This window comes from Botrytis deweyae (genome assembly GCF_014898535.1).
Source record: "Botrytis deweyae strain B1 chromosome Unknown BDEW_017, whole genome shotgun sequence".
Taxonomy (NCBI): Eukaryota; Fungi; Ascomycota; class Leotiomycetes; order Helotiales; family Sclerotiniaceae; genus Botrytis; species Botrytis deweyae.
Genome location: NW_024066224.1, coordinates 1 through 26,816, shown reverse-complemented (window position 1 = coordinate 26,816; position 26,816 = coordinate 1). Strand labels below are relative to the sequence as shown.

General features: G+C 41.7%; 11 protein-coding genes across 12 annotated transcripts; 6 read left to right on the top strand and 5 right to left on the bottom strand.

Moving 5' to 3' along the window:
• Positions 1–332: 332 nt before the first annotated feature.
• EAE98_007263 (uncharacterized protein) lies at positions 333–1,802 on the top strand (the record flags this gene model as incomplete). Its single annotated transcript, XM_038954886.1, has 1 exon — positions 333–1,802. The coding sequence occupies one exon, from the start codon at positions 333–335 to the stop codon at positions 1,800–1,802; it is 1,470 nt and encodes a 489-aa protein (XP_038808536.1).
• Positions 1,803–2,122: 320 nt separating this feature from the next.
• EAE98_007262 (uncharacterized protein) lies at positions 2,123–3,550 on the bottom strand (the record flags this gene model as incomplete). Of its 2 annotated transcripts, XM_038954884.1 has the most annotated exons (4): positions 2,882–3,550; positions 2,624–2,803; positions 2,357–2,531; positions 2,123–2,177 (listed from the first exon to the last, which is right to left on the bottom strand). In XM_038954884.1, exons 1-4 carry the CDS (start codon positions 3,239–3,241, stop codon positions 2,173–2,175), a joined length of 720 nt encoding a protein of 239 aa, XP_038808534.1. In that variant the 5' UTR covers positions 3,242–3,550. The 2 variants fall into 2 exon arrangements, with proteins under 2 accessions (XP_038808534.1, XP_038808535.1); XM_038954885.1 differs by lacking the exon at positions 2,123–2,177 and having other exon boundaries at positions 2,178–2,531.
• Positions 3,551–4,882: 1,332 nt separating this feature from the next.
• On the top strand, positions 4,883–7,431 carry EAE98_007261 (uncharacterized protein; the record flags this gene model as incomplete). Its single annotated transcript, XM_038954883.1, has 4 exons — positions 4,883–4,950; positions 5,022–5,613; positions 5,673–7,280; positions 7,348–7,431. The coding sequence occupies 4 exons, from the start codon at positions 4,883–4,885 to the stop codon at positions 7,429–7,431; spliced, it is 2,352 nt and encodes a 783-aa protein (XP_038808533.1).
• A 2,183-nt stretch (positions 7,432–9,614) lies between these two features.
• EAE98_007260 (uncharacterized protein) lies at positions 9,615–9,881 on the bottom strand (the record flags this gene model as incomplete). Its single annotated transcript, XM_038954882.1, has 1 exon — positions 9,615–9,881. The coding sequence occupies one exon, from the start codon at positions 9,879–9,881 to the stop codon at positions 9,615–9,617; it is 267 nt and encodes an 88-aa protein (XP_038808532.1).
• A 1,811-nt stretch (positions 9,882–11,692) lies between these two features.
• EAE98_007259 (uncharacterized protein) lies at positions 11,693–12,660 on the top strand. The gene is made up of 2 exons (XM_038954881.1): positions 11,693–12,066; positions 12,122–12,660. Exons 1-2 carry the CDS (start codon positions 11,850–11,852, stop codon positions 12,472–12,474), a joined length of 570 nt encoding a protein of 189 aa, XP_038808531.1. The 5' UTR covers positions 11,693–11,849; the 3' UTR covers positions 12,475–12,660.
• Positions 12,661–13,170: 510 nt separating this feature from the next.
• EAE98_007258 (uncharacterized protein) lies at positions 13,171–14,810 on the bottom strand (the record flags this gene model as incomplete). Its single annotated transcript, XM_038954880.1, has 4 exons — positions 13,171–13,502; positions 13,556–13,767; positions 13,820–14,541; positions 14,592–14,810. 4 exons carry the CDS (start codon positions 14,808–14,810, stop codon positions 13,171–13,173), a joined length of 1,485 nt encoding a protein of 494 aa, XP_038808530.1.
• Positions 14,811–15,397: 587 nt separating this feature from the next.
• EAE98_007257 (uncharacterized protein) lies at positions 15,398–17,660 on the top strand (the record flags this gene model as incomplete). The annotated part of the gene is made up of 4 exons (XM_038954879.1): positions 15,398–15,456; positions 15,525–15,546; positions 15,608–15,691; positions 15,750–17,660. 4 exons carry the CDS (start codon positions 15,398–15,400, stop codon positions 17,658–17,660), a joined length of 2,076 nt encoding a protein of 691 aa, XP_038808529.1.
• Positions 17,661–18,431: 771 nt separating this feature from the next.
• On the bottom strand, positions 18,432–19,352 carry EAE98_007256 (uncharacterized protein; the record flags this gene model as incomplete). The annotated part of the gene is made up of 1 exon (XM_038954878.1): positions 18,432–19,352. The coding sequence occupies one exon, from the start codon at positions 19,350–19,352 to the stop codon at positions 18,432–18,434; it is 921 nt and encodes a 306-aa protein (XP_038808528.1).
• Positions 19,353–19,937: 585 nt separating this feature from the next.
• On the top strand, positions 19,938–20,906 carry EAE98_007255 (uncharacterized protein; the record flags this gene model as incomplete). The annotated part of the gene is made up of 5 exons (XM_038954877.1): positions 19,938–19,991; positions 20,045–20,148; positions 20,212–20,267; positions 20,318–20,545; positions 20,623–20,906. 5 exons carry the CDS (start codon positions 19,938–19,940, stop codon positions 20,904–20,906), a joined length of 726 nt encoding a protein of 241 aa, XP_038808527.1.
• A 524-nt stretch (positions 20,907–21,430) lies between these two features.
• On the bottom strand, positions 21,431–22,042 carry EAE98_007254 (uncharacterized protein; the record flags this gene model as incomplete). Its single annotated transcript, XM_038954876.1, has 3 exons — positions 21,431–21,448; positions 21,633–21,845; positions 21,908–22,042. The coding sequence occupies 3 exons, from the start codon at positions 22,040–22,042 to the stop codon at positions 21,431–21,433; spliced, it is 366 nt and encodes a 121-aa protein (XP_038808526.1).
• A 2,899-nt stretch (positions 22,043–24,941) lies between these two features.
• Positions 24,942–26,189, top strand: EAE98_007253 (uncharacterized protein; the record flags this gene model as incomplete). The annotated part of the gene is made up of 3 exons (XM_038954875.1): positions 24,942–25,141; positions 25,204–25,616; positions 25,675–26,189. 3 exons carry the CDS (start codon positions 24,942–24,944, stop codon positions 26,187–26,189), a joined length of 1,128 nt encoding a protein of 375 aa, XP_038808525.1.
• Positions 26,190–26,816: the final 627 nt, after the last annotated feature.

The following is a 26,816-nucleotide window of genomic DNA, read 5'->3' as shown; positions in this document are numbered from 1 at the left end:
TCGGAACCAATCTCTAAATATCACTTTCGTTGTCATACTCCTTCCTACATTTCTAATCCCATACATGGGTTCGTGCAACTCGACAGATATATGCATAAATCACCTGATTTCACAGGCGTTAAGAATCGTATGACATGAACAAAAAAGTGGTCTTATATCTAGCCCATCAATACAAAGCCGCTCATTACAACGTCAATATCTGCACTAAGGAAATCGACTCTTCCATCCTATCCATGAACTTAATTCATAAACTCCCTACTATCTTTCCCATAATCATAATTTCTTTATTTTTGAAATACATACTGTCTATTTCCCACCAGTTTTACTTCAGCATGGCCCAATGGTATTCTCGAAGTGGTGAAAAAGTGGCCATAGTAATTGGATCCGGGTTAGCTGGTTTGGCTGCCTCCTCCCAAATTCTCTCACAAAGTCATGATATCAAAGTTTATCTTCTCGAACAAGCAAGTCGAACCGGAGGAAATAGCATAAAAGCCTCTTCTGGAATAAATGGTGCAAGAACATCGTTTCAATTTGCATCGAATCCCCCCATTGTAGATAGCGTCGAGACGTTTTATAATGATTCGATCAAGTCAGCAGCGGAAGCTTTGCGCGTTGGCGGCGAAGGGGAGAGAAAGGAAAGGGAGCGTTTGATTAGGGTACTAAGTGAGGAGTCCAAGGGAGCTGTTGAGTGGTTGGGCAGTAAGGGCGTGGATCTTAGTGTCATTGCTCAATTGGGAGGACACAGTGTTGCTAGGACGCATAGAGGAGGTGGAAAATCTAAACCACCTGGAGCAGCGATTGTTGGTGCTCTTTTAGAGGAATTGAAAGGAAACGACATGTTTCATCTCAAGACTTCGTGCAGGGTAATCAGAGTAATTAAGGATGATAACGATGAAGATGTCAGAGGTGTGGAATGTATTTGTGAAGATGAAAACAAAGCACAGAAAGTCGAAGTTTTAACAGGCCCTCTGATTTTCGCAACTGGCGGGTTCGCAGGCGATGCATATGGGATGTTAGCGCGATATCGACCTGATTTATCCGGATTTCCCTCCACCAATGACCTACGTTCCGGGTCTCAAGAACTTCTCTCGGATATTGGAGCTGGACTTATCGATATGGAGAAAGTGCAAATCCATCCTACTGCATTTGTGGATATGAAAGATACCAACAATCCGACTAAATTTCTAGCAGCGGAAATGTTGAGAGGCGAGGGCGGTGTGCTTTTGATGGGTGGGAGGAGATTTGTAGATGAGTTAGAGACGAGAAAGATTGTTACTGGGAAAATAATGGAAGCTGGTGAAATTTTAGGGAGTGAGGGACACCCAAGACAGTGGGATGTGAAGCTTGTGATTGATCAGGGGGTGTATGAGAAGACAAAATCACATGTTGACTTTTATTTGTGGAAGGGTTTGATGAGGAAATGTACTATTGCGGAAGAAAATTTTGGAGAAGATGCCATAGGGAGTTTGCAGAGGTATGCAGACACCGTAGCAAAGAGGTTGAAGGATGAGTTTGGTAGGAAGTCTTTTGGATGCTGGAAACTGAATGACGTAAAACCCGATTCGGTAATATACGTAGGAAACGTCACTCCTGCGGTTCATTTTACGATGGGAGGGGTGAGGATTGATGAGCAAGCAAGGCTTTTGACAGCAGAAGGGGACGTGATTCGGGGAATTTGGGCAGCAGGCGAAGTTACTGGAGGAATTCATGGGGATAATAGGCTGGGTGGGAGTTCATTATTGGAATGTGTTATTTTTGGGAGGAAGGCTGGAGATGGAGTATTAAACTTATTGGGGGGGTGAACTCAAGTGTAGTGACCGAGGGTCATGTATTCGCCTGGATACACCTGGAAGATGCGAGCGAATAGAGGGGCAGTGTTTCCAAGTGTGCAGACTGTTGTCTAAGTTCACCATATGGAACTCTGGAACAATCAAACTCTTTATAAAAATAATCTGATTTTGGAGATTGGAAATCTCGTAAATGTTGAATCTCTTTGGAACGATGGATTCATCGAAGCCCAAATGAATGAAATAAAGTCGGAGATCGGACTGCAGTTCGGGATGTGAGATACAGTACAAATGAAATACCGTTGCGTTTCATTCCAACCGAGCCATGAATTTCCATTTCGTATCCAATGAAAGAAGACATGTAGAAAGAAAGGTAGTGAAAAAATTAACCTAAAGACATTGAGAATAATAAGCATTTGCATAAGTGCACGTATATGGGCTAGCACAAGTTGTACTACCCGTATACCCAGTTCCACCACATTGTCCATAATGCGCGACTCCAGTGGATCCAGGGGAGGTAATGGTAGTTGTGGTACCGGGGCTAGATGGAGTAGTAGTTGGGGACGTACCAGATGAAGCGAGTTGTGCATTTACGAATGTTAAGGCTTGTTGACCATATTCGGTACCGTAACCTTGATGGGTGTTTGCATCAGAACCAGTACAGCAGTACGGGTCAGCAGCGTCGCAATAAGACTTTATCTTTGAAGCGGATGGACAAGAAAACCCAGAGGGACGAGGTGCGAACTAAAACAATTGTTAAGACATTGTTCGCAAATACTCAAAGGTATGAGTGTAGTCACATAAGCAACTAGGGAGGTGTGGATTGAAAGACTTACTCCATGAGCTCTACAGGTACCAACCTCATAAGAAAGTCCATAAATGTAGCGTGGGTTACCCATGAAAATTGCGGCCTTGATCATGTTGATAGCACTGGCTTGAATTGGAATTGCGGTATTCGTGAGTCCGTTATTCGCATCTCCACCTCCACAGAACGCGTCGTCCATTATTTCACCACCCTAATTTACAAATTAGTGTCAAATTTCTAGATTTGGATGATGGGCAAGGAAATGACACGGCAAGAAAAGGTGATATACCTGGGAATACCCCACCAATACCAATTTAGTACTTGGGCAATCTGTATTATATTTATTCACTGCAGCTGCGACGGCAGAAACTCCTGCAACAACACTGTTTCCATAGCTAACTCCACCACACGAAGATTGACCGCCGCATGCGGGATAGTTGATGGCTTCGGCAGTTGCCCCAGAATGAGCAGCACGGATGAGGTCGACAACCACACCTGCGGTTCCGAATCCTGCTGGTGCTGTGGTCTCTCTAGCACCAAAGATGTGAATTTCAGGACATGCTGCGCGGGTGTCCAATTCAGAAGGCAGAGCTGAAGCGTAGGCAAGGAGAGATAGAAATACTGCTTTGAGTGTCGTGCTTGAAAACATGCTGAAGATTGGATGAGTGAGAGTGCTAAAAGAATGCCGTTGTTGATGTTGTGTAGCAGATGGTGATACTTTGGATGAAGATTCGAGGACTAATGTGAAGTGCGAATATGGATCTATTTAAAGACCAGGAAACTCATTCTGATTCTTCGCAATAAAATTGCCTCCTTTCCGCCGATTTATATTAGCCATGACATTCAGCTTTTTGACACATAATGATGATCATATAGCCATCATTTCATCTCTGCTCCGGGGTTTGTTTTGACAGCCGAATAAAGTATTCATGTAGATTGCCAAGTCCGTCTTAAGATTTCAGGCTAAGAATTATGCGAACCCAAAACAGTAGAACAGAAGAGGGGAACGCATAAAGGGAACTTACAGTTCAGACGATCCAAATTAATAGAAGAGAAATTTATGAGTGCTCTTTCACCACGTAGTGCTAGCAGGTGACTACGTATTGAGGCTGATATCCGACATGGCAATACCGAATTTTGGCTAAACTCGTACAGCATGTACCCCAGATCACGATATCCTGGAGGATATCCTGTCGGTTCTAGATTCCTGTACCCTCGAAATTTGGCCAAGAACGGTAAGCTGGCAACATTTAAACGTTCCAAAGTGAACACTACCTAGGAATACAGAGATGAAGAATTGTGGGGTTGATGGGTCGCACCGATTGACTAGTAAACAATATGAAGTTGACGGGAATTACTAGGCTTATGGTTATTCCTGCAAACGTTTACTCACAATATGATTAAAACAACATGGGAAGAAATCCCGGCTCAACGGCTGTATAGAATCTTGAAGCAATTCATGACCAATTTGAAATCTCATGTGAACATTTAGCACAGAAAATTGTTGGTGGAGGTTGTGAAGACCAAAGCAAATCCCCAAATAGAAATCTAGTGTTTTTCTGACGCTTCCTATGTACTCACTCTACTTGTGGCCGGATCAATTTTAAAATGCCCCAGACGTTGGGAAGCTCTGATCCATTGATACACCGAGTGTGTTTGAGAAAAATTGAATTTCCGAGGGGAATGACAAACAACTGAAGCTCAATTAGAGAGAGACAAAAACTAGTCTTCTCATATATATGTAACTCTAACTCCGTAGGTAACGCTATTCTTTGAGCACAGCAGTCGTTACAATATGCTTAACCTAATGCTTAACCTACCTAACTCAAGTACCGAGATTGAGATCGACAATGCAAAGTTGAAACAGTGACCGTTCATGGTCCAAGTGCCATTGAAAGCCTTAATTCTTGAATTCTTGGAGATTGTTTTAAAGAAGCTGGAGCCAGAATGTAAAGAAGTTCGCTACAAATACAAACCTCATCTGTGATGATAGACAACAGCGACATCATCTCAATGGATGATGATGGGTTGACGGAGATATGTATATCTTTATCACGTGAGCGGAGATAGTCAGCCAATTGAATACCAATTTTTCTCGGAGAATGGCGAGAAATTCAGACCTTTAGTGCAGTTGACACTTGAAATATGAAATGAATTTCCCGCTCCCCTTTCCATGAAGTTTCCCTATACTCTTTCGAAAGCATGATAATTGTGAAGCTTTTTGATGAATTTCTGCTGTCGATAAAAAAACAAATTGATATCTTGGGTCCAGCGGTGAATATTTGTTGTCATGTCAGCTCTCGAACCTGAATTAGAACCGGAACAAGAACAAGAACGTCGAAGGAGAAGACCAGCCGTGTATGTTGAAGTCACCCACAGACTTTCTCGTTTGTGGTTAAATATCCGAACTGATATATGAAGAATTGCAGTTCATGCTCCTTTTGTAGGAGACGCAAGATCAAATGCAATCGAACTCTTCCATGTAGCAATTGTGTGAGATCAAGAACCACATCAAATTGTGTATATGAAAAATTCCCCAGGTCTTCCCGTGCTCAACATGACCAAAATGGACGGAATTCAAGCGATAAACAGAATTATGTCATGTCCGATGAGCCAGCTTCGGAAAGAGAAAGGGGTTTAACACTTGGGGTTCCATCACATCCGGCACCACCGACATCAAATAATTCTATCACATCATCACCAACGAATCAATTCATTGCACCAATCTCAGATCCAAGTGGTGATCTTGAATTCATGAGGCAAAGGATCAAAGAACTCGAAGATCAGCTTTCGCTTGCGACCAAATCATCCGTTCCGTCTCCTGCTCTCTCTCAACCTGCACCTTCCCCTGTAACATCTGTAGTTTCTAACATCGAGACGAAAACTTCACTGGCTGGAAGCTTTCACATACACAAAGAATCTCGACCATTTGGCCAAGATCATCCTGCGGTTGAGACTTATGGCGTTCTACATAAAACCAGACTGTTAGGCCAGAGTCATTGGATAAATGGTGTGTCTGGGGTAAGATAACTCAATAACCAAATCAGATGACCAACGACTTATTAAATAACAATCAACAGTACCACGACCTCTTTGAAATGATTGAGCCACATATACAAGAAGGAACGAAGGTCGCCATTGGTCTACACAAATGCAAAACTTTTGGAAAGCTTGTAAAAACCCGACGAGCACCGTTATGGCCCTCACCACCAACTTGGCCTGATTTACCTTTAAAAGAAACTGCTGACATACTAGTTGATTGTTATCTCCGGACAATTGAAACCATCCACAGGGTTTTGCATATTCCTACCTTCAAAAATAATTATGAAGCAATATGGACATCGACTGGAAACCCCGATACAGAGTTCTTGGTTCAGCTCAGATTGATATTTGCTATTGGCTCTGCTACATTTGATGATCAATTTTCCCTTCGTGCTTCAGCTGTCCGATGGGTCTATGAGGCGCAGACATGGATTTCGGAACCGGAGTTCAAGTCAAGATTGACTATAAAATCACTACAAACCGAAATTTTACTTTTGTTTGCTCGAGAAACAATCAACATTGGTGGGAGATTAATTTGGACTTCGGCTGGCTCCTTGTTTAGAAGTGCGGTACACATGGGGTTGCACAAAGATCCCTCTTATCTTCCAAAGAAGACCGTTTTTGCTGCTGAGATGCGACGAAGATTATGGAATACGATATTAGAGTTGATGTTGCAATCAAGTATGGATTCTGGTGGACCTCCCCTCATGTCTCTTACCGACTGGGACACTGAGTCTCCTGCAAACTTCAACGACGACGAACTTCTGAGTACTGATGCTCTACCTCGGCCAGAGAATGAATTTAGTCAAACTTCTCTCGCAATCATACTTCGCAAGACTTTTCCGCTTCGACTGGCCATCGCAAAGTCATTGAACGATTGCAGCACAATTAATACATTTGAGGAAGCTACCAAGCTTGATACAGATCTAAGATCTTGCTACAAAGCCTTGTGTCAGGATATTCAAGAGTTTAATTCAACCAATAGGCCTTTACCCCCTCAATTTGGAATAGACATGCTGAATATCATAATGCTACGATACCTCTCATCCCTCCACATTCCATTTTTCGTATCGGCTTTGCAATCCCCTACGTATACGTCCTCTAGGAAGGTAGTTTTGGAGACTTCACTCAAAATTTGGTATATGGTGTATTCAACCAAGTCAAATGATGAATCCCAATCACACGAAGAATTTCTCGAAGATAGTCAGCGGTATCTTTCCCGACTTACAATATGTGGCTCAGGATTACTTCGTACCATGGCGACACAAGCCGGGTTCATAATTGCTATGGAAATCAAGACCCAGCTTCAAGAAGAAACAAGTCTAGGACCTATCTCTCTACGCCCAGATCTTCTTGACGCCTTACAAGATGCCAAAACTTGGCACATGAGATGTATTGAAGCTGGAGAGGTTAATATGAAAGGATACCTGTTCATCTGCTTAGCAATTGCACATATCGATGCCCTCCGACAAAGTCAGGTTGGAGAAGAACTTGCAGCTTCAATAGTAAGCGCTGCAGAAAGAGCTGTGGATGAATGTGCAGAAATACTTGAAAAAATGGCAACTCATGGATTAAATGAGACGGAGAGTTTGAGTAAGATGTCGCTAGCTACTCCGACTGAGTTGATGGGGGGATGGGATTTTATGGTAAGTTTAGCCGGCTCACTAAAACAAATTGCAGTGTAGTTATTGTAGTTACTCATGAACTTTACAGATGACTGATGCTCAGTACAATTTTGGAGATGCGATGGGTTGGGCGTTCAACTACGATCACCCTCAAGATATATCAATTTGGTAGTATTTTCTTGAACCAACATTGGGACTTGCGCTTGGGGAAAACCAGTGAAATGTAAGACAGAATGAACAGAGAATGTTCGTCGAAGTATTGCGGTTCAAAGAACCAAGCAAACTATTAATGGAAGTACGAAACTTGGAATAGGGTAGCCGAAGATACTCAATAGCATAATTTGAAACCTTTCACTTAGCGTTGGATTCGATACGAATGACAATCTTACACTCGATTTACCGATTCGTTTCTGCTGAGTTTGATGGCTTGTGGCTTGCATACAAGGGTAGACGTCACTCGAAATAAGCATCAGCCGCATCGACGATCACACACTTTGAACCTACGAGGTGGGCTTTCTGGGTCTAAAATTCAAACTGTAACTAGCGTATTAATTGGCAAAACTTATTGAAGGTTAGTAAGTATTGATTATCTAAGCTCATCGTGGAATAGGGTTGTGGTAAACGAATGTCTGGGATTTCTGTTAGATACTTCTACTTTCCAGCTTTTAACTTTATTCAGAGGGAAGCCAATTGGCTCTAAAATTAATCATCCTAATTAGCGTTCAGCCAATTTTGCGAATGAGTACGGTACTATTCATATCGATCGCAAAACACTCGAAGTCCTACCTCAATGTAAGATGGGAAAACACACAAAGATATCTTAAATGAGAGACAGATTGATTTCACTCATGCAAGAAGATATGCTGCAATGACTGCCTTACCCTAACGAAACCACGAAAGAAGCGAATGAACAGACAGAGTTTCTCAGAGTTTTCCAGAATCTAACTCAAATGATTAGAAATCCGAGTTTGTTTGGAGTCAATCCATTGCCACTTGGTCCGCATTGTGTTTGGTTGATTCTCACTTCTAGCATATCTTGTGGGTGAAACCGCAAACAAGCAAGCCACGGCGGCCAATTAATTAAGCTTACTTCCACTGTAACTTTCTGAATCTCTAAGTTTCAACATGCATGAAACCAAAATTGTCAGTTGACTAACATATGCGCAGGACCCAAATGCCAAAGGTGCATGCGCTGGCTTGTATCAACAAACATCAAATTCCATAGTCTCTGGCTAATGTAGTGTTCGGATCTGCATTGCCAACCGCAACGTTAAATTCAATGCCAACATCAATTTCAATTGGACCAGGTACTAGTTGGGGAAGTGGTCCCAGCTCCACACTTTAACGGTGCTACAACTGCTGGATTGACAGTTGGCAGTGTACTTCTGGTTTCAAGTTTTATTTCTTCTATCGTTGTCTTTCGGCATAAGTTCCACAAGCAACGAAGTTTGAAGCTTTCAGGTATAAAGGGTTTTATACCATCTTTTATAGGAGTGCTTACTTGCTGTGCCTCTAATTCCCCCGTCTGCTCTTCGAGCTGGGATTATCACCCGATACGAAATGCAGAAGACCGTTATTGATTGTGCACTAGGGTCTTTACTTCGTGTTTCATGTATATAAAGTACAAATGCCTCTGATTGGCGTTTGTCTTATACCCCGTTTCAATATTGTCAGTTTACAGATAGATACATCAACATAGGTGAACCGAAGAGTGATAAGTTGAGTGAGAATGAACTGGATGGGGGTAGACTGAGTGAAAGAATCGAGTTATCCGATGTGATTGTTTTGCCTCGTATATCAATATCAAGAGTAAGCCAAAAAACAGCGGAAGGTATCGAATTCTTGGTGTTCTTTTAGGTATCTAACTTTCATAATAAGGAGCAATGTATGAGATAGTCAAAGTTGTCACCTAAGATTTCCACCGCAAAACCATGAAGTTGAGAGCGAAGCTTGACCGGTCAGTCAGATCATTCAAAACCACGGCATTCAAGCAGGATATAATGTATTTGACACTTGCTAAATTCTGAAAGGCAAAAAATGGAGGTTTAATCACATATAACAGTAGGGATTCGCTGGTGGTCACCCACCCAACTACTAATCCACCGATCTGAGGCTTGTGGCTGGCAGAGCGGACGGGATGCCCAATTCTCCTCAGTCTATGGTCGTATGTGAGCGTTGGACTTTGATATAGAGACTTATACAATAATCCGCTTCAAAGAAGACATGTAATGTCTATTGAAACTATCGAAAATTCTTTAATGATGCTTCATTGTGAGTTTTTGAGCGGTGTCGCAACCAGTTAGTTGTCTCCCGCCGCATTGAAGATATCACCTTTCATTGCCCCTTAAGTTCAATTCAAGCTTCAATGCTTGAGAGAATTTCCACTCTTACTTTGACCTGGAAGAGCAGGTCTGCTGCCGCTTCGATGGAAGCATATTGTCGTTCGAGCTGTATTGGTTCGTGACGAAATGGTCCGTATCTTTTAACTCTGCTGTTGCTAGTCAGCCTGGCCGTGGAATTTTGGATTAAGGATTCATAAGTTCCCGTCAACGGCGAGTAGCAGCAGTTTCCTATTCGTGGGAGTACTGCTTGTTCGATCAGCCTTCGAGAGACAAGATCCATTATCGAAAAACAGCGCATATACGAAGAAGTCGGTGTGAGCTGCTATTTAAAATCTTTTTGGAGAACTGGGTAGGTACTAGATGTAGACAATGTTGATGTGTCAAGCACAAGGAATATTGGGTGAAATCTCGGCAGAAGTAGCGAAAAATAATTGAGCACGGGAGCTTTGGGCAAGAGATGAATCGCCGATAATGAGTTATTGAAGTCGCTGGTTCAATGAAGATCACAATCTTTTGGAGAAACAGCTGCTGGCATGATCAAAATTTATTTCCATCCCGAGATGATACCGTAAGATAACAGGAGTGAAGCCTTTCAAGACTCACGATCAACGAAAGCCCAATCTTTGAAGACTGTATGACCGTTGTTGCTCTTGTTTTAACTTCCTATAGCTATCTTCTCGATCCATCGTACAATATCGCGGTTTCTCCGTTTGCGTATCAATCAAAGTGTTGTCCTCCTGATCCAGTGGTTAACCCCCTTCCCCCCCTCCCTGGTGCCCGAGAGAAGTGAATACGGGATTTAGCCAACACATCGTTCATTTCTCAGCGGAAACGTCAGACTGTAGCTCTTTGATACAACTCAGAAGACAGATACGGGGAAAACTTCGTGTTACGATCCCAGATACAATTATCAAGTTCCCTCGATCACGAACAGTTTGTTATTTGAAATTCTGATCTCCTTACACCTGCGTCAGTGACTTTGCAGTTACACCGAGTTACCGACATAGATGATATCGAATTAGTACTAAAAACACAACACGAGAGACATTCTTTGTCAAATATTTGGCTAGAATTGAGAAATACGAGAATCTCCTGATTCTTCGCTGTCTAAATCCAAGTCGCAGTTCTGTTGTCTCATCCAATGTCCAAAGCGCTTGTTGAGCTCGCCTTTAACAAACATGAGAATGCGGCCATGATCGACAAACAAGTCACCTTGTCAGCTTTTCGGGACCGTCGAAAAGTCATAAAATTATGGACCCTCTGAATTGATTCTTCTAAAGTTCTATTAGTGCTTGCTGCCACTTTCCCTTATTATCACCAGTACTCGTGCGTACCCTTGCACCTTTTGTGCATAGCTAGATCACAAGTCATCAATTGAATTATGATTTTATGATGGAATAATACAACCCGAGATCTATTTTCGGAATACGAACAAATAGTGACGATCGTCGTCACTGATCGGCAGTCAAAATTAATGCTTTGGTCCCCCCGAAGCGCGGAGCACAAGCAATACTCAGGCTTTCGGCATCTGATAATTTGTGCTTGGCATTTGTCAACTTTCTTCAGCAGAGCTCGGAGCTTTAACCTTGTTCATGTAGAAGTGGCTGTGTGAAAAGAGTATGGTAATTATCATATTCATCTTTTCTGGAGCTTATCCATTTTATTCTACCATATTTCTGGAAACATACTAACGATCAAACTTTATTAATAGGGCATGAAAATGCCCTCTGACCGAGATTGAAGGGTAAAGTTTAAACCCCTTTTTCGTCCATTCATCGCCTGCAATTTTATGGAGAAATCCACTTTAAATCAGGGTCGCAACTTAGTTGCTGATTTCGATGATGGATATCAACAGCCATGCCAAGTCTTCAATACGAACAATTTATGGAGTCATGTTGAAGTTGTTCAAGCCTCATTGCGGAATCGTGAGGAAAGGAGAAAGGAGAATTGTTGATGCAATCTTCCGCACCAATCAAATTGGAGAAAGTGCAAGAAAGTATCCATACTTTCTCCAGATTTAATGGGCTGCGGGCAATCTTAGTGTGTGTTGGCGATTAAGGATGAAGTCATGGCTGAACGATGGATTCTCATGGAATGAAAGGAGAGAATTGGGAAAGATCTGAATATATAAATGTCGAAGAAGTCCTCGATAGGAATCCATCATCAACACATCACATCTTCACATCCAACAATCAATCAACCAAACATCACTTTACAGTAATACATACCAACTTAAACAATAATCAACATGTTCTCCAAGACTTTCATCGCTACCCTCCTCGCCAGCTCTGCTGCTGCAACCCCCATCGTTTCGGCACGTGCTGCAAGCGATGCTTTCGGCCTCATCTCCATCAGATCCGGTACTGATCTCCAAAACCAAGCCATCACCGCTAATGGAGGTCGTCTCTATATCGGAAAGGAAACTTCCTCATACTGCCCTGAATCCGTCGGCTCAGCCTGCCCTGGTAAGTTTGATTCCACGACATGATTTATGAATGCCCATGATTAACCATTTAACAGAAGGTACTTCTACAACCTTCGTCTCTGGTGGCAGCACTCTCGGTTTGAACACTGAAGTTCCAGGAGGTCAACAAGTTTACATCGGAACTGATTATTCCGTATCATACACCCAACCACACTCCGCCGACACCCACGGTGGAGTCGTCTCTGGATGGACTTACACCGCTGGAGAGAACGGTTCCCTCGGATCTTTGTCTTTCCCTGACTACGGATTTATTGCTTGCCGCGAAGGTGACGGTGTTTATGCTGTCTTCCTTACTCCTGGTGGATCTGGTACTGGAAACTGCACCGGCATCGCTGTTGCTACTGTCCCATACACCGGTGAAGGCCCCTCCGCTTGGGAGTACGCTTAGATCAAGAGTGGAGTGGAGGATTAAGGAGGAGAAAGGTGGAGGATCTGGAGCATGAAGTTGTGAATATTTTGTTTTCTGATCAGTTCTTTGGCGACATTGCAACCTTATTGTATTTAAATATGTATATATCTGCTGATCATTCCTTACGGCAATGATATATCCAATTAAAAATTAATTTTCGAAAAATTTCCATTTGCATTCATACCCGAATCCAAAATCGTATCAACATTAATGATTCATTAGAGAAAGCATTTACTTACAATTATTTTGAGCCTAATTTCCAAAAACTTATCTCCTTTTGTCTAAAAACGTATGACAAGGTTTGGCGAGGTGTCGCTTATTTCAGCCCAACACTCATTCGACGGACTGCCAAGTAGATAGAACTTGTGCATCGTGTTCAAATTTATTGCGCCGATTAAGAAGCCCTTTATCATTGATTTGTAACTCGGCCCATCTATCATTTTTGGTTTCCCGTCGAGTGATGATTGGGTGGGTAGGTAGTCTATCAGGTGAAACTTCACATACTCACTCTTGACATGCTTAGAGCTATCGTCGTATATGCTAAACTCACATCACACACCGTTCCATTTTTTAATCCTCTAGCAGTATACGAATTTGACTCTTTAAAAGATTAATCTCAATTTATCCTCATCATCTATTGCCGAAACAATCACTTTCTCGATTTCTCTCGACTCTCTACAGAATGTACATGGAATCGAGGCTCATATCACCTTCCAAGCCATTTGTTGTGGCACCCTCAGCGATAAGCTTCTCCTTCTTTGCATTTCTGCGTCGAAGCAAGAACCAACATCCACCATAAAGGAAGCCAGCAACAACTGTGAGACCAGCTGAGACTGAATTACCAACGATATATCGTGGGCCTTGTTGAGTTGGGTATAGCTGAGACGACACCAGCGAAGATACATTTGCAATCGAATATGCTATGGGCATTCCAATCGAACGTTTATCATCTGGTGACAAATTTGTGGAAATCCAAGTTACAGCCAGCGTAGATATAGGATAAAGTCCTGTAAATCTGTTATTAGCTTCAATATGCAAAGAGAATATGATCATTGCTCACCTAGCACGAGAATGAACATTCCAGCGTAGCCAGCTCCATTACTGGGCGTCCCTACGCATATGAGATATCCAACTGCAACTGGAACACAACATGCAATGATAAAAACTCCTCTTTTCTTGTATTTATCCGAAAAGTAGACCTGGATGATCAGGGAAATAAGACCAACAACATAGATTGGGATAGTCATATAGTTTGCCGCGAGCGAGTTGTATCTAAGTTGTATTAGCAAAATTCTGGAAAGTTCTGTCAATTATGAATACTAACCCAAGACCAGAAAGAATAGTAGGTAAGAATACACCGAATCCATTGATAGCCACGGATGAAGTGAAAAATGCTATACCAAGCAGATAGACAAAAGGGTCTGTGAGAGCAACTTTGATCCATTTGCGGTCGAACTTCTCTTCGCCTCTGATTGCAAAGTCTCGAATCTTCTTCAATCGCATGGTTTCTTTCTCCTCTTCATTCAAGAACCAAGCTGTTTCAACCGAATTTGGAAGAAATATCCAACCGATGCCGCAAATAAGTATTGTGATACAAAACTCGACAATGAATAGCCACCTCCATGCTGCGAGGCCCCTCCGCGTCCCCATAGTCTGAACAGCATATGCAAATAGTCCCCCAAAAGCACCGGATATGCATTGCGCAACATTTGTCGTCATTATACGCTTTCCTGCCAATTCTCTGGGGTAGATAGTAGAGAATAAGAAAGCAAACCCTTGGGCAAGACCAGCTTCGGCAGCATTCAAAATCATACGAACTACGATGGCTTGAGCGTAGGTATGAATGAACGCAGTTCCAAGTGTACAAGCACTCCAGAGGACGAATGCAGTGCCGATTGCTTTATTAGCACCAAACCTCCTCACGGCCAAAACCCAAGGAAGTTCAAAGATTATGGTGCAGACACTCGACAGTGTAGTTATGTTACCAAATTGACCGCCCTTGAGTCCGACGTCCTCGTCAAACCCAAAAGTTCTAGCATTTCCAAGCTATTGAAATTTAGGAAGGATTGGTTTTGAGGATCAACAATACAACTCACATTGTTTCGATCTAGAGTGGACAAGACGAGAAATATCACTGAAACCGGGAGAACATATTTGTCGAATTTTCTGAGTGCGGCTGCTTCTTTTCTTGGGTCGATTTCTAGGATTGTGCCTGTCATCTCAGAGACACAGGTACCGTCGACTTGATGTTTGACGTCAGTGTCGATGTTTGCCTTGAGAGAATCTGTCTTCGCCATTGTTGGGCTGGACTCCATTGAAAAGGTTGTGTGAATACTCGGATAATTATTTCACAATCCAATTAAAAACTGCTGCAATGTTACGAGACGAGGAATGAACTTCGTCAACTAAGTTGTCTTTATATACATATATATTTCATGAAGTCCCATGAAGATCTTCCATCTCTCACATTTTGAAGTTTGATATCTCATTCATCGAACATCAACATTCAAATCAATCTCAAAATTCCATGATAACATTGATAAGAGGTTACTTATCGAGTATCTTATGATAAACCGATAAGGAAAGGATGATGGTTTTATCCGGCCAATGAATGGTATTGCGGAGTAACCCAATCACTGCACTCCAGATAATACCATTTGTACTAGAACTGCTAGATTCGTTGTGCATTTTCAACAATGGGGGTTATTGGTCTCGATCAAGAACAGATCGGATTGCTCCGAAAATTCATCGCGACTTTAGTTTATCTACACAACCTCCGCACCGAATGTCTTTACATCCAACTTCTACATGACCCCCCTCAACTGTCAAGATACAAATCATCGATCATCAATATCTCCACCTTTGTCTCAGAATCAAATCCCGAAAATAGGGTAGATACTCAATGCAAGCATCATCGCGCCCCACTCAGAGGCTCGCCAAAGGAGTGACCGCATGTCAGAGGTGAGTCGGAATGGTTACAAGTGCAAAGATAGCATAGCAAAGCGAGAATTCAATGCTGACTTGCATAGATGCCGTCGGAGAAAGCAGAAAGTAATTATCAAATTTGTTCCAGTCCGATCTTCTTCTCGCTGATATCGGATTGAATGTACAGTGTGATTTGAAGAGTCCGAATTGCTCCAATTGCGAAAGTGCACGCAGCCCATGCTTAACCTATCACTCAGGCAAACAAGCTGAGGTGAGCTAATAATGTCAATTCAAAATTCCTTCGTCGTTAATCTCTAAACTTTATCAAGATACCACGCAACTATGTGGCCAATTTAGAGGCGCAGTTGGAGAGCACAACTCGAGAAAATCGAGAGCTACGAAAGCAAAACGAAGAATTGCGCATGCAAATTGGAAACAGTGCTTCAGTTAATACCGAAAGTCCCACTCCTGTCGAGCCATGTTCCCCGACAAGAATTGATCTTGGTATCCTTCCTACAGCAGTTTCAGTAACGTCGAACGCAAGCACAAATCATTTTCAGAATTTAGTCAAGAGTGTGAGAAGTGTCGTTGTTGAACCCTCAAGACAACCGCGGTTTCTAGGACAAAGCAGTGGGATAACGCTAGCCAGAATGGTGATGGCGGCAATTCGAATCGACTCCCTCCCTTCTTCTCTGTCCTCCAAGCAAAATTCTTATGATCCATTCTCATCTGTACCAACAGCCGAGGCTTCTCTTCCCCCACGCCACGCTGCCGATCATTTGGTCGGAGTCTATTTCCAATATCGTACTCCTCATCTGCCTATTGTAAATCGGGCACAAGTTGAGAAAGCTGTTGAGGGTGCATATCGCTCCAGGAATGATCCACAATCTTCAGATCAAATAACTGAGAATGATACCTTTACGGCCTACATGATCTTCGCCATTGCCCTTTGTGATGTTCCCAATCCATCCGGAGGTCGCCCATCTCAAAGCGAGGGTTGCTTCCGGTCAGCAATTGGGTCAATCGAAAAGATCATTGCTTATTCGAAGAATGATCTTGAGACACTTCGCGCCATATTATTGCTAGCTCAATTTGTTTCTCTTTGCCCTTCTCATGGAAGCTTATGGCATTTAACAGGTTTTGCACTACGATTATGTGTCGATATAGGCTTACATTGGGAGACCGAGGAACAGTCCTCAACAATGGATCCGGATTTGTTACACGAACGCCGGCGCCTTTGGTATTCTACTTACCAATTTGATCGCGTCCTATGTATAACTCTGGGTCGGCCCTTGGGCATCATTGATGAAAGTACGAATGTGCCCCTTCCGAATCCATGGAATGTTTCACGGGGCTCACTTACCCGTGAGCTCTACGATTTCGACATTCACACTCAACGAGCCCATAACCACATGTTCAATATGTCAAAACTTGAGTCCGAGATCAAGCATGTGCTTCACACCCAAGCCTGGACTCCTAAAATATCTTCTCCCAGAATTGACTATTCAACTTGGGTCCAGGACATTCAACCTCGTCTACAGCAATGGTATACTGCTATTCCACGACTTAGTCAAGCCCACCCAGCGTCCATATTCGCTCATCAGGCATACTGGGATGTGATTTATAATAATGCAATCCTTCTGTTGTATAGGCCTGCATCCATAGTTATACAGGTTTCAAGTGAAGAACTGGTAATGTCATTTGAAGCTTCCTGTAAACTGATCGCAAGTATCAAAATTTTGCAGCGAGATGGGAAAATTGATGTACTATGGAAATCAGTACATCATCTCTTCATGGCTGGTCTCGGAGTTATATATGGACTCTGGCACTCGAAAGAAATACGCAATCGAAATTCTGTAAGCAAGAACATTTCAACACTTCAGTCCTGTGCCTCTACACTCTCTGCCATGTCGGAAAACTTTCCTGGTGCAGCAGGCTGTCGTGATGTGTTTGATACCCTCTCTTCAACAACGGTCGACTTCTTAGTGGCCAACAACGCCGAAGATGTGTATCAAAATCGCATTGAATTTGAAAAACAAATGAGAAATTTGGTGCAACAACTACAACCGTCTTCTCGTGGTATCGCTACTACGAATGAAATCAGCGGTGACAATACATCCACGCTGTTATCGGCGGACAACTTTGCCTTTAGTGAGATGCTCAGCTTTGCTGCGCAGTGGCCTGATCTACAGGATGTGGATTTTGGAGACATAGGACTTGACCCTATGATGGGGACGTGAATAATTTCTTCTATTAATTTGGTATCAAGACCCAGGTCAAATAACGAATGAATATTTTATATTCAAATAACAAATTTTTCCAATTAGCTATTTGTTTCGTGCCTCCTCGGCTTCTTACTCTCAGTGAAATAATTGGTTACAAGTCAATTTTGTTCATATCAACTCGACAGTAGTGTGATTTCCTCATGTTATGTATGTGGTCATATTGGTTGTTTATGTCCATCCTAAATTTAGAGCAACAAACGCTAAATGCGATGCGTGTGCGCTAGTTTGAAATCGTGTGTGTACTCATTCGTGAAACAATGTATTTTGATTCGTGGTCATTGATCATCCCAATGTCATTATTGAGATCCGGTTTCTTTGACAATATCTACTTCGAAGAGACATAGTGAATCAGTTTTGCGGTGTTATCATTGAGATGGATAAATTTAGTTGATACAAAAATAACATGATCTAGAGTATCGGGCTGAAGTACGAAGTTAGTGGTTGATTGAACCGAAATCAGAGATTTTCTCTTGTAATCCACACTACACTAAGGTACTTCACTGAACTTAGACGTTTGAATTTCTACAAGGAATCGGCGTGGTATATTATATATGAACAATCAGAATACACCAATGACTGCTATAATCCCCATTTCCCTCAGTCGCTCGGAAATAAAGTTTAACAACTCAAATTCTTGTTTGGCAATATTTACAGTGAACAATAATCGGAGATCAAACGCTTTTTACAAGCGAACATCCAAATTGTGATAATCACAAGAAAAAAACTCTATTTTTCACCCCGTAATTTTTGCGCCGCAGATGCTGGTCCATTGTCAACAACGACTTCATAAGGAAACGGTTCCTTAATCAGACGGTGACCAGCAAGTCCAATCTGCCACCTCTTATATCCTTCACGGGGTATCTCGGTGGAAGTCCACATTCCATTTTTCCGGAAAGAGTTCGTCACGCTAACAACAGAATTGATAGGTGCCGAAGGAAAGAGCTCAGAGAGCTCATCTTTGAACGTCTCTGCATCATGCTCGAGTACCCAATCGATACCTTTAGCTAGACCAACACAAAAACGCTTTTGTGCATCCAGAACCTCCGGCGTGATTCCTTCAGTCTCCCGATAATACACGCTCCAAGGAACATCTTTCTGAGATACCATTTCCATTGCGATGGAGATATTTTTGTTTTGTTCAACCATAACCCGCGCCGAAAGATTGTCTGTTATGAAATAATCACCCATACCACCCTGAAATAAATTGCCCAGCATTATACCATCAAGATCTTGAATATAGTCAAGAGAATTATGATCGATATTGTTTTCGCGCAATAACATCTTGAAGAAAAGGCCAACGCTAGCTCCACCTCCGGATTTCATCAGAACCGTTCTCCCAACCATATCAGATAGTTTAAATCTTTCGTCATGGCCACGCCTGAGTATGGCTAAAGGACATCGATTTGCAATCTGTGCGAATACAGTGTAGTCCTTGACTCTGTCACGGTACATTGATGGTACCCAGATGCCACCAAGAGCCATGTCGGCTGTGCCATCAGCGAGAGCGTCAAGGACACCATCCCAAGGCGTAGGTATGTTTACAGTGACGTCAAGTCCTTGCTCTTTAAAGAAACCATGTCGTAAGGCGATATACTCAGGGAGATAATTGAGATTATAGCCAGTGGCAGTAAGATGAAAAGGTTGCATGATTTGTTGCGTTGAGGTTCAAGGGAATTTTCGAATTTTTCGAAGTATTTTTATCCAGGAATGGAATTTGATATTTTCGGCGTCGATAAGAAGTTGGAATGAAATGTAATCTTATAGAATCTTTATTCAAAATTTTAAACATCTTCATGTCATAGGCGACTTTATCAATTTCGTGAAATTGAATACATCTCCCTTTGCTAGCTTCCAGCATCGGAAGAATGCGATCTTAGGAGAGGCTATTCTTATCGCTTATCGAAGGATCGACGTCGGAGAATCGCGTTCGGAGAATCCCTACAACACCATTGTCACCCAAACGACTTGCTGAGCCTAGGAGCCGAAAACCTTCAAATTTGTATCTGATAATCCCGAAAAACTAATATCCATCATGTTATCGAGAAGATAAGCGAAAATTAAGGGGATTGAACTATCATGACCGAACGCCAAGATCAAGATGTCAAACTTGATCAGCAACTGCATCTTGAATAACCTTATTGATCTAGCTGCCACATTTTCACGAATCTAATTCACTCCGTCCCACCCAGAAGCGGAAAGATTTCTATGCAAAAGACTTTTTTTTTAGGAACAATGACCTTTGAGCCTTACGATGACAAAACTCCTTTGGATGTCAAAAGCGCCAAAGTAAGTTAACTTCCTCCTCAATCATGATCACGCAAGTAACGAAGCAAAAATAGGGTCTTCATCTTGTCACGGAGAATACACCCAATGGCCAGAAAGTACAAATATTGCTTGAAGAACTAGCAGATGCATATGGTACAGAATGGACGACTACATTACTGTTAGTGCCTAACATATTTCCAACAATTGTGATGAAATACAACGACTAAGCCTCTCAAATTAGAGATACATCGACAAATGAGCAAAAGAAAGATTGGTTTCTTCGCCTCAATCCAAATGGTAAAAATAATCTTAATTTCAGATCTCAAGCTTCTAACACCGTGAATCAGGTCGAATACCAATCATCATTGACAACACTCAGTCGCCACCATTTCCATCGATGGAGACTTCCGCGGAGCTGCTGTACCTTTTGAGGTTAGATAAAGACCATCAATTTGGGTTCACCGATGAACTTGAGCAAAGTGAGCTCTTGCAATGGTTATTTTTCTGGCATGGAAGCGGTGCTCCATATCAAGGAAATTTTAGATTTTTCAGCCGCGCAGAAGAACAAAGTAGTTGTAAGTAATCGTGTACACATTCTTTATTACATGGAATGGTTTTGACGAGTCTAATACATGAGGTGCTGACTAATTAGTCGCCATTAATCGATTTCGAAAGGAAACTTATCGAGTATATGGAGTTCTCGAACTACAGCTTTCCGGCAAGTACACCGGGCAACCAAAAGAATTTCTTGCTGGCAAGGACAAAGGGAAATACTCGATAGCTGATATTGGGACTTGGGCATGGGTGAAAAATTGGCCAGGAAGTGGATTTACGGAGGAAGAGATGAAAGTATTTCCATCTCTACTTAAATGGATTGAGAGAATTTCAGAGAGACCTGCTGTCAAACGAGGAATTGGCGAGAAATATGTGATATGATGATTATTTCATCTGAATTGTGGATTAAACTTTGCGAATTATCTTCATTAAACTATTGTCTGGTCTATGATCCAGTCTTCTAGCTATCGTTCTTGGATTCTCTCGACGTTACCAGTCAGGAGATATGTAGCTAAAGAGAAGAAGAAGAGTGAGAATAAGCTGTCGTATTTATATGTTTTGTAAATCGCCTTCCAATAATTTAAATCAAACATTTACCTGTTCGTGTGATGTGAAGACCCCTTTTTTAGCTGGCAAATTCGAAAGTGGTAGAGTTTAAAGAGAACAACACGTTGTTCTTCTGCGCGAATCTAGTTTATTAATGATCAATACCCTTGATACTGTCATTTGGTGGCAAAATTTCAATGAAAACTCAATTGTTCAAGTACTACAACGATCATCAACAAACTAATTTGAGTATTTTTCGATTCATAGATCTGTATGATCTGCAGTATGAATAGGCCATGTAAAGTAATATTAACAGTTGAAGCTATGTTTGAGAAATTGAATGTTGTTGAGAAGATTTTTCACTCAAGAGCCAAGAGCTGAACCAGTTAAGGTTGGGGCAAGTGGTTGTATTACATGATTCAGCAGAAGCAGTAATAACATCAAGTACCATCTTCCAATGATTTGCTAAGATCTCCCCGTCTCTACACGAGCTTCCAAACTTTAAATAATGTCCTTTGATTACCATGATTCAAGCCCCTCTATCCTGCAACCAAATCTTACCTGCCAGCCAAACTCTTTAGCTTTTGGTAAGATATCCCGCAGAATTGCTTTCCCTGTATCTTTGTTCTTCTCCGCCCATTGTAATACCATTTTTTCCAATTCGCTTTCGATTTGCCATGTGGAGAGATTGACCTTCTCCCACGCTAAGAGACAAAGGTTGTTGAAAGCGATTCCGCAGTTAATCGATTCGGAAGAGGTCAAGTTTAAAGAGTCCTTCAAAACGTTAGAGCCTGTTCTATCATAAAGAAAAGAGTGATTGAGAGAGGTCTACATACCCAATCACTGCCACGTAGGAATCGAGAAGGTAAGATGCGGTCTATCTCAGCGAAGGTGTAGGCCTCGAGAATTCTTCCTTCAGAAAGCTTTTGCTTTATCGCGTCTGGAACCGGGACAAATGGATTGTCGGCCATGTTTGACAATCCTTGATATTTCGTTCTTAGAAATCCCAGCTGTCCTCAACCTTGTTTTCTTTGGTCTGCTTTCGAGAGACAAGTACCTAGCGTTGTACCTGCAGTCTATAATGAATTCTCAAGATGACCAAAATGGAAGAATAGTCAATCGGCTGGCTGATGGATCCAGTCAGTTTTGTAGATTAGAAGTGAAGATCATTGAAAACTCGTATATATTCCAAGGTGGGGCCAGATTTAAGTGAATGTGAACTCATTTCAAACCTCTCTTCGTGACACATCAGCCTAGGTAGGTAGTTTTATTAGTCTATTATTATTCAGTCTTTGGTGATTTCTTTAGCCATATAACTTATTATTTTCTTCAAATTTTTACAGTTTGATTTGTTTAGATGGTTCAGGAGTCAAGCTTATGGGTCACATCACAAATATTTTGCATCGGGAAATCTAGCAAATTCTCTTTTGTATTATTGAATCAAATGACATGCTCATTATGTTGAAAGAATGAGGTACTGCCCTAGAGAAGCCATTGTTAAAACCATGTATGCAAGTCTGATCTTGAATAAAGAACGCTAAAAAAACATAGCAGAATGCTAACGGCTCAAAACATCAGTTGATGTATTGATCTTAAAAGAAATGAAAGATAGGCCGTTAATGCATTGTAAAATATCCCATTTCATCGATCTGACCCCCCTACCCCCCCTCCCTTCACACTTCACACTTCACCGATCCCACCATGACACCAAACTTATAGCACATTAGTAATAAAACCACATTTGGATACAGAAATTCGTAATTTACCAAATAATTTTCCTCTACCGCTCACTTTCTACCGTTGTTCATAGTTCTCATTCTTTCCTTCGTATCAATCTTCACCTTCGCTGTCCGTATCCGATGTATCGTTATCAGAATTAGCTGCAGCCAGCTCTTTTTTGTAAGTATTTTACCGCAGTATGGCATATTCCTATTCATCATTCATCTTGGTGTCATCGAAAAGAAGTCCCTCGGGCTCTTGAATCTTGGAATCAGTGCTTGCTTTGAGACTAAACCTCTCTTCAATTTGCTATCCTTCTCATCCTTCTTCAAAATGCTTCTTCGAGTTTCTCTCCAGTAGCACTTCAACAAAAGAAAGCATCGATACCAGTTTTCGGATGAACGCATATCGTTATTTCCTACCTGTTCTGGAAAATGTTCTGCGAACTTTAGAATAACTTCATCCATCGTACAAAGTCAAACAAAAGTAACCTGGTTCGTCCCTAATTGAATCTTCGATATCAAGGTCGGCATGAGTGATGATATTGTTGGCCCTAATGAGCTGTATGTTTTCCGATGTGAGACTTTTGATTATCTCAAAGAGCCTGGCCGTGCTCCACTTGTAAGTCGATGGATCGTTCCCATCCTTCTTAGTTCTTACATTCCAGACCAAAACCTTCACGACGACTCTTGAGCCACTCGGCTGTAACTTCATTGAGTGGTCCACGCATAAATCTCGTCAACTGCGCAGTGTCTTTGAAGAATAGATAACCAGCCATGGACTCTTTACTCTCCTCGGTAACATTCACAACTTTGACACCTTCTGGGTTGGACTTTTGTGCCTTGGCTTGTGCAATTCAAATCTTTGTTGCTGTCAAGTTGTCTCGAACCGTGGGAGCGTAATACCCAAAGTCATCTGGACCTTCATCTGCCTAGACTTGAGTGTTCTTGCGCTTGGCAGATCTGGTGGTGCGCTAACAAAATGGTCGTTCACGAATGGCAACCTCGGAAAAAATGCTATTAACTCGTTTACATCCATATTTCCTATATTTTTATAATCGGTTATCGAAAATAATGGAGGATTTCGTGCTATGATTTTGAAATTTTGTCAGGCAAATGATAAGTGAGCTGCAAAATCCAGTAATTAGCAGAGATTTATGATAACTGGGATTGAATCGCTGTCGATTGGAGTCAAATATTTAATAGCTTGTCCTTGGAACTAAACAGGCTTATTTTACGCTTCCCTTGAAGTTAAAAAGCGTCTAATATTACTTGAGGTATACATCGAGATCTGTAAAGGAGATCAAATGGAGAGAAAAATGAATTGGGTTGTTGTTGATTTGAGTTGAAATAGTAAATGGGAAAAGAGGGTTTGTTACAACTCAACTCCAATCGGGTTTTGGAGTTTTTGAATTTTTGTTTGTTGATGTGAAAGGGCAAAAATTTTCAAGATTTTCAAAGACCAAAGGAGGGGCAATTCGCTCAAGACGGCGCTAGTCAACAGTGAATATGAAGTTATTCCGAATTTCTTTTCGGGGCCTACTTCGGCCTGATTTTAGCTCGCTTTTGTTCCGATCTTAAGCGAATCTTTCAGTTAAAGAACTTCACCTCTGATATCCCCAAACCTTTACAACTTACTCCATCTTTACAGGATCATCTCCAATCGACATCAACCCAGTTTACCTTTTCCTTCCCTTACTTACTTTCCTTGCTATTATTATTTCATATCCGTCATCTAAACAACCATATATAACAAGTTTCAAAAAGTAAATATAACCAACCGATTCAGGAATCAACGCATCGTTAATCTTATACATTTTTTCTACACTTTACCACTGCTTCTATTCTACACCAATCTAAATCTATTTGATTCAAATATTCAATGACTAGTTGTTTGATTCGATACTCTACATTAACTTCACCATCACTATACTCTCACATCGTTGAGAATCCAAAAGAAACTAAAAAAAGATCATTGCTATCTTCAGTCGCTGGCAATCATTACACTTTCCCTTCTTCGGGAATTCGATTCGAACTGTCAACAAGTCCTTTCAGTATCCTTCTTCTTACAAACTCATTCGAGAATATCACCATATTCATTTTAAACTAAAACTCTCAAGTTTGATGCTGTTAGTATGAACAAACACTCAAAATGCCTCGACGAAAGAACCAATTAGCCCACCGGGACCTCCCAATCCATGCCCTCCCGGCACGATTACCAGGTCGTATGCAGAGAAAAACGGAGGTTATATTCCCAAAAAACATGATTGGTTTTCATAATGCCGGCGGAAAATGGGGATTCTTGTCCAACTTCCACAAATCACCCTTGAGGGACAATCTCGGTCGCACTTGGTAGACAGGCGAGCAGTAAGTACCCATCGATTCATTATTTGATAACATTGACATTTATATAGCTATTTCCAGGCCGGCAAGACACATCTTTCTCAAGACCCCGCCCTATTTGAGAAATTCTTAAATGCACGTGAGCCTCAGGAGGCAAAAAATCTTGGCAACAAAGTCCAAATCGATGTTGTAGAATGGGACAAGATCTGGCAACGTGTGATGTTTGATTGTCTTTGGTACAAGGTTCTTTCCAATCCAAAGTTCAGGCTGGAACTATTACATACTGCCGACTGTCTGATTGTGGAGATGCGCGCTGACAATGTTTGGGGTTCCGGCTTGAACATGGGTCAAAGTGCTGCAACACCGGTCAAACTTTGGCCAGGAAAGAACCGACTCGGCGAGTTATGGATGTGTGTTCGAGAAATTCTCATGATTTTGAAAGGAAGAGGCGTCGACTTGGAAGCAATGAAGCCCGAAAATTTTGGTATGTTGACCTGGGCTCTCCCGACCGAATCCACGAAATAAGAGCTAATAAGTAATAGTCTCACAAAAGTCAGTGAAAGCTTCAAGTAAAATTAAGGATTCAGATGTCTTGAGTGACTCGCTGGGTAATGGGAACGTTGTGGGTGTTGGCATTGAAGAGGGAGAAGACCAAGATGAGGATGAGACAAACGGCGACAAAGATATCGTAGTGTCTGGAGCACTCATTATCGATCATGCCACGACTGGTGTGGGAAACAGTGGAATGAGATCCAATTCACTATCGGCTGCGTACCCATTGATGAACCGTAAGAGAAAAGGGGATGAATTGCAGTCTTTAACTGAGAAAGTTGTGAAGAGATTGCGTGTTACTGATAACAAAGCCACTGCTATCTTTAACGAAGATGTCGTCACTTCAACAAAAGCTCAACCTATGCCAGAAAATTGCGCTGCTTGTGATGAGAAAGAAGGAAACGGGATATCAGTTTTGAACAGTCATCCAGCTAATGTCTCGAACTGTTTTCTTTCAAACAAGGTGAAGACAGAGCACTGTAGTCTTCAATGGGGGGCTTGGTAGACTTGAAATCCTGAATGAACACTCATGGGAGATGATCTGGTCAAATTCTTACAGGAGAAATCACCTGAACTGATCAAAACCAAGAATTTGGTACTGGCGGGAAAATTTCAATAGCATGCATAAGGACTGAATTTTACACGGAAATCATGCGATGGTTTTTAAGATAGACACATAACGAAACATGAGGTGAACTGATGAATCGCAAAGTGATGATCTTAAAATGTTTGACATACAAATTCTTGGAGGTTAGCTCTTATAATAAGAAGGAATAGTATTATTATAAGTATAGTGGAAGATCTAGTCAGTTTAAGCTGTAGGGATAAATCGAATATATAGAATAAGAGTTGAATTGAAGTCAATTTAGAAGAGCTAGGCTGAGTTGAGATGAAATTGCTTGCTTTTTCCTAGAATTTCTTTAAAGAATATTCTAGGTTTATATAGTTTATAATGAAATTCCAGTATATTCCATGCTTATAAATAAGATCGATTTAAATCGTATCTTATAGTGTTAGGGTCAGGGTTAGGGTTAGGGTTAGGGTTAGGGTTAGGGTTAGGGTTAGGGTTAGGGTTAGGGTTAGGGTTAGGGTTAGGGTTAGGGTTAGGGTTAGGGTTAGGGTTAGGGTTAGG

Excerpts from the sequence above, each read along its gene's own strand:
- EAE98_007259 (XM_038954881.1), top strand. The coding sequence starts at position 11,850 with ATGTTCTCCAAGACTTTCATCGCTACCCTCCTCGCCAGCTCTGCTGCT. Across the intron at positions 12,067-12,121 it reads CGTCGGCTCAGCCTGCCCTG|AAGGTACTTCTACAACCTTC; the intron begins GTAAGTTTGATT and ends ACCATTTAACAG.